Raw genomic sequence first — 8,799 nt, 5'->3', positions numbered from 1 at the left:
TTTCCTGCCGCCTAGCAACGGCTGGCGCAGGGGCGGAGCCTCCTGGAGGCGGGGCTTGCGTTCCCAGGCAGTCTGAGGAGCGACGCGCTGCAGCTCGGCGACGCCGCTACCAGACCAGGCTTCCGAACTAAGCCTTCGCGGGATCGAATTGGCTGTACGGCAGTCACCCGAACAGCGGCCCGCTTGCGGTCAGAGGAATCAGGGCCCTACCCGGCCGCCGTAGCAACCTCTCTGTAGTGGGCGGGGCCGAGGCCGGGGTGACCCCGCGGGAGCCACCTCTGCCAGCAACATGTTCAAGGTGAGAGCGTGGAGCCGGGTCACAATTGTCACCGCCCCCTCCCGGCCTTGTGAAGCCCTGCCCGCGCTCTCGTGGGCCTCTCCGGGGGTCAGGCCCGGCTCGCCCTGAGGCTTTTCTCGCCTCTGGGCCAGCTGCGTCCCGACCCAGCTGTTCTTTCACCGGTCACCTAGGAGCGAAAGGTTGCTGGGCGGAGGCGTGAGATCCCGGGATGGGTGGGTGGGCCCTGTGGGTCTTGCTCTCGTGAATAAAACACTTTGAAAAGTTAAAGTCCCCCCCAAAAATAATCACACACACCCCCGATGGTGCCCTCGGGTTCGTGTGTAAGGAGAGGCCAGCTCAGGGCACTGCAGGGTTCGGCTTTGGTTGCCTGGCAGGATCAGGTTTCAGAACCTGACGTGTGAATGGGGGAGGGTCACCTTCGGAGAAGCTGCTGCAGGATTTGGGGAAGTTGGTATGGCAATGTGGGAATGGCTGGAAGGGTGGTAAGCTGCAACTTTGTTGCCCTCTCAAGTGAACATTATTTGGTACAGACAAGTCGACCCCATTGTTTTACATTTTACGAGTTCATTTCCTTTGAAAGAGATCGCCTTTCAGAGTGAAGACTTTGTTTCAAAAATCTGCGTTTTAAACTTGAAGCCATCATTCTATTTAAAAAAAAATAAATGATGTTTTCTATCGTGAAAACAAATCATAAGCTCCCAGAAGTTAGTGTACAACATTGAGTCTTCAAGAAGCACAGCACCTGTAAAATAGTGCTAATGAAATCTCAAAATTGTACTACTCATTTAGAAGTTTTATTGTGCTCCTGCAATGTGCTTAGGGCACATTAGGACACGCTATAAAATCAGAACATGGATTCAGCCTTCCAGTCTTGGCATTGCCACTTTCCAGCTGGGTGACCTTGGGCACATCCCTTAACCTTTCTGTGCCTGTTTTCCTGTCTGTAAAGTTGGGGGAATAGCATATACTTCATAGGGTTGTTATAAGGAGTAAATAAGTATGTTTAAAGCACTTGGAAGAGCCTTTGGCATATAGAAGTGCCATCTAAGTGTTTGCTTTTAGTTTGTTTTCAGGCAGCTCACAGTTTAGTTACGGGACAGATCCCATAAGCAGTTTACATTCATTTGATAAGTTTGTGTTGAACACCTATTGTGTGCAAGGAGTTCAGCTCAGTTTTAGTGTTGCAACAACAAAAGATGTGCTGTGATCCGTTTATATGGGTATCAACAATGTACTGTGGTAGTAGAAAGGAGAGCAGGATCTCCTTTGCCTCGGGGGTTCCCCTCTGCACCAAGTGTTCTTAACCTGTGGTCTTCAGCCCCTTCGAGGGTCTGTAGATAGAATTCAGGGAAGTCCTTAAACCCTGATGTGAAAAAACTTCATTTTCACCAATTGCCAACTGAAATGTAGCATTTCCTTCAGTTACAAGTGTACGTAACTGTATCAGTTAGCTTTTGTTAGGTAACAAGCCAATGCAAACCAGTGCCTTAAAAGTATAATGATTTGTTATGTCTCACAGTCAGTGGGTCTGCCTGGGCAGTTCTGCTGGCATCCCCCATTGGCTGAATTCGGCTGGTGGCTAGACTGTAAGGTGGCCTTATTGTCATGTGTGAGGGCTTGGTGCCTCCATTGTGCCTACCTTGGGCTTCCTCACATGGTCACTAGGTCCTAAGAGGGCAAGTCTGATTGTGCAAACACTTACCTGCTTGCATCACATGTGCTGATGTCAAAACAAGTCACATGGCCAAGCCCAGAGTCAATATGGGGACATTACTCAAGATTCTGGCTATGAGGAGATGTGGTTCATTAGGAGTGATTAATTTAATAAGCTAGTACAGCAATAAAGCACACTAGTATTAGCAATACTCATCATCAGTGGAAGTCACAGGACCAATACATATCATAGACATTTTCGTAGCACAGTTATTGCAGATATCAAGGTATCAATCATTTGTGATCATCACGACTTCAATATTACAGTAGTTATAAGACTCACTGTTAAGTCTTTTTATTTAATGAGCTAATAAGCCTATATTCCTATATCTGATTTTGAGTTTTAAAAATGTTTTTCTAACTATTGAAGTATAGTTGGCATTTTATACAGTTAGAAGCATTATTTTGAGTAGGGGTCCATAGGGCTCACCAGACTGCCAAGGAGATGTATGGCACAACAAAAGGGCATAGAACCCCTGGGGACTTCAGGGGAAGCTTCACAGAAGAGACATTTACATTTAGGTTTGAAAGCCAAGTAGGAAGTACTAGTATATCTCAGGTTAAATTAGTCAAACATGTAGTTTGAGTAGAAAAGGTCACAACAAACCTTGGCAGACACCTAAGTGTAAGGAATAGGCAGAGGAAGAGGGGAGGCTAGAAATCTGGTAAGTAGGTGTACAAAAGGGTGACGTTTAGAAAATCAAGGGAAAAAAGTTTCATGGACAGACTATGTTAGGATGCTTTCAGTTGGGAAAACCTACTTGCTTAAATAGTAAGGAGAATTCTCTCACAAAGTCTAGAGGATGGGTGGACTCCAGTGGGTCAACAATGTCATCAAGGACCTGGTCCTTTTCTTGGCTTTTCATAGTAAGATTGATTTCCCTTATGGTTGCAGCGTAACAGGCAGTAGTAACACGTTTTCTCATTCACTAGAGCAAGGGAGAGGACAGAACTCCCACGCATGGATTACCCTCTTCCTTCATTCTGATTGGACCAACTTCAGTCACATGTCTGCCCCTCAGCTGATAACCATTGCCAGGGCAATGCCATGCTCTGATTGGCCGAGACTAACAAAATCAACTGGGGATGGGGTCAATTTATCTCAATCACCGGGGAGAAAAATGAATTTATGAACACAGCAGGGAATGGAATTCAGATGTGCAGTCAACAATGTCCATTACAGAAAGATAAGTTAGATGAATTTGGAGAAGTGCTCATTAATTTGGGCAATTTGGAAAGCTTCCATGACCTTTATACATGTGGGTTTACTGATAGAAGTGAAAGCTATATTAACGTGGGCTGGTTACTGAGACATGAGTAAATGGACACATTGGTGGTGGGGTTGATAAGTTTGATTTTCTCCTTTAAGGGAAGGAGAGAGGAATATGGTAGGTAACTGGAGAGGCCTGTTAGGTCAAGATTATAGAGTTGTTTTTGTGGTTGTTCCACTATTCAAGATTTGACAGTGTTTATGGCCTTAGGGAGGAATGTAGGGAGGAGCCTCTTCTTTTTTTTATATATATATATAGAAACTAAAAAAATTTTTTTAGTGTTTATTTTTGAGAGAGAGAGAGAGAGAGAGAGAGAGCATGAGCAGGGGAAGGACAGAGAGAGAGGGAGACACAGAATCTGAAGTGGGCTCCAGACTCTGAGCTGTCAGCACAGAGCCTGACACGGGGGCTTGAATTCACGAACTGCAAGATCATGACCTGAGCCGAAGTTGGACGCTTAACCGCTTAACTGACTGAGCCACCCAGGCGCCCCAGGGAGGAGGCTTTTCTAAGAGAGAATCCCTCAGCTTCAAAAAGGAGGAAAGATGTTGCCTTCTTCCTATGAGGTAGAAGGAAAAGGGTGGGAGTGATGGTGGACCAGTGGTTCTCAGCTGGACAGTACCACCCAATTGGGATACATTTTGGGAACTCGGATTGTGCTGCACATGTTTAATTTAGTTGTGTTGAACATTTATATACTGAAATATAATTCCTATTATAAATCTTTTCCTTTTGTTCTCCATTATGTTACCATCAAATCAGGATACTGGCCTCTCTTTTTTTCGACTTATGCATGTAGTGGGTGATGAATTTTATTTCAAGATAGCAAAGCAGTCACTTAGAAAAATAGTTGTCATAAAATGGCGATGTCAGGTTTAGTAGTTGAGGAAGGTGAGAACCAGTGCCTCTCAAAATTTGTACGTGCAACTCTGATTTGGTAGATCTGGGGTGGGGCCTCAGAGTCTCCCTTTTTTAACACACTTCTGGATGGTATAGATGCTGCTGCTCCCCCATCATACTTTGAATAGTATAAAGTGAGGCAGATTGGTAGATGAATGGTTTCTTGTGTTTTCCAAAGGTGAGTGGTTTTATGAATATGGTGGGATTTGGAAGAGGCAGTGACCAAGGAACAAAAAAGATCAGTAAGAGGCTTTGATTGCTCTGCTGAGAGCTGCTTTCGTGAGCTCTATCATGATTGCTTCCTGGAAGTGGAGACTAGCAACTGGCAGGATTGATCTGGGTTTGAGAGTTATCAGCTTGGGTCAGCCAGGACTGAAGGGAATAGGGATTGATAGTATAGGTGTTGGTGGAAAAAGTACTGTGTGTGTGTGTGTGTGTGTGTGTGTGTGTGTGCGCGCGCGCGTGCGCGCGTGTTTGTGAGAGACTAGTTATGCGCACATACAATTAAAATATTTGAACTGTAACCATTGTTTTGATTTAGTTATCCATCTTCAGGTCAGTAGGGGGCACTGGTGGATTAAAAAACACATTTGAAAAGCTGCCCAGTTCTATTCGAGGAAGCAGTTTTTCTGGGTGCTGCTGCTGGAATTGAATATATACACCCCATCCCCAGATTTGTGTTACTAGATTTCATTCATTACCCAAATGTTTATCATAGTCCAGCTATGGTGAGCACCGTGCTACACCCTGGTGGGTACAAATGAAAACTCCCAGTTCTTACCTAGGAGACAATTTGCAGATTTGGCTGCACACAAGAATTATTTGAGAGACATTTTACAGGGCCCTGTGTCCATGGGTCTGATTTACCTTTTTTTAAAAAAAATTTTTAATGTTTATTTATTTTTGAGAGAGAGCATGCGAGCGGGAGAGGGGCAGAGAAAAGGGGAGACACAGAATCAGAAGCAGGCTCCAGGATCTGAGCTGTCAGCACAGACCCTGATGCAGCGCTTGAACCCAAGAACTGGGAGATCATGACCTGAGCCGAAGTCGGACACTTAACTGACTGAGCCACCCAGGCGCGCCAAAGGTCTGATTTACTTTTTAAGTGAGGTCCTGGAACCTCTGATTGAAAAAGCTCCATCCCCACCCCAACCCCACCAGGTGAGTGAAACTAAGGTTAGTGGCTCAGAAACTGCCCATTCTGATGTCGTGTAGTAAGTGCTCTGATGTAAAAGGGTTGGGGGAGATATAGAGCAGTAGATCACAACTTTGGCTACACATTAGAATCATCTAGAGGGCAAGTCCTGCTGCCTGGGCTGCAGCCAGACTAATGCCATCAGGATCTCTAGGACTGGGATGTCGTCACCTACTTTGTAGGGTGAGTAGCCAACCTTGACAGCTACTAACTTAGAGGAATGAGCACCAGCAGGGGGCATCAGGAGACTTTGTAGAGGAGTACATGCTTGTTCTGACCTCTGGAGCTGGGCAGAGGGACGCAACTGGAAGGGCCTTCCCAGCAGAGCAGAAAACCAAGGACACAGAAGTACAAGTTCCGCATTGTGTTAAGACAGGTTTCCCCGTGTTAACTATGGGCAAGAAAGATACTCAAGTTCTCTGTAGCTGTCTCCTCATCTGTAAAAAACAAGGCTAAGACTAGCACCAGCCTCACATTTTTGTGTGGATTAAGTTAACTCAGACCCAAACACAGTGCTTGGCCTAAAGTAAGGGCTTGATAAATGTGAGCTGTTACTTTTAGTTGGCTTCTTGTAGGAGGCTGCTGTAGTAGTGTTATGGTGGTGCACAGTCTTGGGGCTTTCCAAAAGTATTTTTTAATTTCAAATTTTGGTTGTTGATTAGATGTGGCACAGGAGGGAAAAGGAGAATCTGAGGGTGCTGCCCAGGCTTTTAGCTTGGAAAATTGAGTGGCTGTTAGAACTATTCAGGGAGATGGGAACGTAGAAGAAGGCTGATGTGGATTTGGGGGAGAGAGATGATCATTTGATTTTGAAGAGATTGGACTCGTTGAAGTGTCTGTGGACATTATTATGCAGTGACCAGTTGACATGGAATCCAAGGGTATGGACATTGGTTGAGAGACGAGGGTTGGAGATGGAACGCCTTGAGGGAGAGAATTTGACCTCCTGAAAACTGTGGCAGTTTCTTCCCGAAGGGCAAAAATGTGACCTGCCCTCAGAGCTCCCTGCTTAGAACAGCCTGAGGTGACTGTGTTCTTAGTTGTAGGGCATTATTACCTCACATACTCTTTGTGGCTGTTTGGTCTTGATGTAATGCCTCTATCGCCCATCTTATTTTCTGAAATTAGTTTTCTTATCATGAATAGTATATCAGTAGTACAAAATGAGGGGAGTGGGCACCTGGGTGGTTCATTCGGTTAAGCGTCTGACTTGATTTCCACTCAGGTCAGGATCTCATGTTTTGTGAGATCGAGCCCCAGCCCACACAGTGGGCTTTGCACTCACAGTGCGGAGTCTGCTTGGGATTCTTTCCCTCTTTCTCTCACTGCCCCTCTCCCCACTCTCTCAAAAATAAATAAATTTAAAAAAAAACTGAGGGGAGAATACTACTACTAAATGGAAAAGGAAAATCACCTGTAGATTATAAAAGAAATGCTGCAACTTTATTTTACTTGAATATTATTTTAAATGGCACATATTTTGAAAGATAATAAAGATTCCCTCCTACAATTTAAACATCTCCAAAGGTCTTCTTGAGAAATTATAGTGAATACATATATTTATACATACACACATATATATTTACTGTGTACATATATATATATAATGCATACATATTTACTCACGTAAATACATATTTATGTGCAAGATTAATTGGATTCTTTCCCGTTTGTTACCCTTCAAAGATGTCGCATGGTAGATCACAAAGAAGAAAAACTACCCAGCCCTTGATGCAGTCAGAAAGCACGGGCCCAGGTTCTAATTTATCGTTGTTTCTGGTTTCTGGCTAATCAACTTGAATGAGGTTTCTTAGTTTCTGAGTCCCCTTATCATGGTACTGTAGGGACAGTAATATGCCCCTCCATTTTGCACATGATTGTTGGGGGTTCAAATAAGATCACATGTGACAAGAATGGTAAATGAAGCGCTGTATGAACGTAAGCTGTTTTCAGCCCCTCCTGTATCACATCTGTCTACTGAAGTGATCTAGAGTTTCAGATTAGCATCCTGAACTTAGGACTGTCACAAGTAGATGAAACTTGGATAAATTCACTTCTCATTTAGAACTGAATTCTGCTCAGGACACTATAACACTCTTCCTTCTAAAATGCTAATGGCCCCCTGTGTGCAGCTAACACTGGAAGAGGAGAAGGAAGAAGTAGATGAATTGTACCTTAAAAGAATGGGGAGCAGAGAGAGAACAGTAGATAATGGACTAGACATTTATGGTAAATGAATTTATTACCCCGTGAGGCCTATGCATATTTGTAGACATTTATGACTCGAGGATCTCTATGTATACCTGCTCAAGACCTATGTCTTTTCTAGGCTACACTGGAACTTTTTAGAAGCTAAGAAATGAACTTTGATATTTGTTTATATGGTACGTTTAAAATTACTGCGAGTAATTAGATGCATAAGACATCTCTATAGCAAAGAAACGTATCTGTTTCCAAAACTTGGCACTTGACTTATTTATAATATGACAGGAAAGTGCCAAAAGATTTTTGAAATGAAAGAATTAAAGAGTTGATTTTCCCCAATAATGCTTAAGTGGAATTTTATGGTTTGTGCATGCAACATGAAGGTTTATGTAGATATTTTCGGGGAAAGACATTTCAGTCTGAAGTTCAGTCTTAGAATTTGGAAGTTACTTGTTTTTTTACTTTGAGTTTTTCCTAATTTGTGCGTGGCTTCATGCCAGTTATATTAGAAAACAGTGCCAACTTCTTAACGTAGCGGGTTTTAAAACTTGTGTTCGTTGTATACTAAAATAGTTGTAGAAGCAAGAATTTAGAGCAAGGGTTGGAGAGTTTTTGACATGCTAAGAGACTCTAACTTTGAATATTAAGCTGAGTTTTTATGATAATAGCATTATAATACAGTTGTATTTTGAATATTGTTTTACAGGCACTTTAAATAGTCACCCTTTGTCTTCCTACTTCTTTCTGACTCTGAAGCAACTCCGTGTGTTTTATTCAAAGCCCACACTGGCTCCGACTTAAGGATGTCTTTGTTTGGTTGGGTGACAATGAGGAGCCAGAGATAGATTCACAAGTGTGTATTAATAGCTCTGGTTGGGAAGGGATATCCATCGGTTTCTTTTTTCAGATATGTCTGTTCATTCATTTAGCAGTCTTTTTAAATAGGATAAATGAAAATAGTAAAGGTTTCTTTTTCTTTTCTCCCCCATCCCACAGATGTCAGTCCTTGTGAAATAACAGAATGTTTTTCTTTGTGCTTGCTGAAATGAATCTTCTCTCCCCTTAGAGGTGCTGATTCACGTGTTGTATTATGACACGGGCAAGTAAGTAAGCACCAAATGATACGAGGACTCCAACAAGCTTCCTGAATCCTCTGTTGATGGCTTACCTCACTTGGCAAATATTGACCCTGAGTCTGTTTGTGGACTTGCCTCGTT

At 43.2% G+C, this 8,799-nt stretch overlaps 1 protein-coding gene across 1 annotated transcript in view; it reads left to right on the top strand.

Moving 5' to 3' along the window:
• The first annotated feature begins 30 nt into the window (after positions 1 to 30).
• APOO (apolipoprotein O) overlaps positions 31 to 8,799 on the top strand; it is a 56,734-nt gene continuing 47,965 nt past the window's right edge. The window contains exon 1 of the mRNA XM_043569646.1: positions 31 to 298. Coding sequence (XP_043425581.1) covers positions 290 to 298 — 9 coding nt within the window. The 5' untranslated portion in view covers positions 31 to 289. The remainder of the gene's footprint in view (positions 299 to 8,799) is intronic.

The sequence above is a fragment of the Prionailurus bengalensis genome, chromosome X, assembly GCF_016509475.1.
Source record: "Prionailurus bengalensis isolate Pbe53 chromosome X, Fcat_Pben_1.1_paternal_pri, whole genome shotgun sequence".
Lineage (NCBI taxonomy): Eukaryota > Metazoa > Chordata > Mammalia > Carnivora > Felidae > Prionailurus > Prionailurus bengalensis.
Note: the sequence above shows the minus strand (reverse complement) of the source record. Positions and strands in the feature narration are given on the sequence as shown.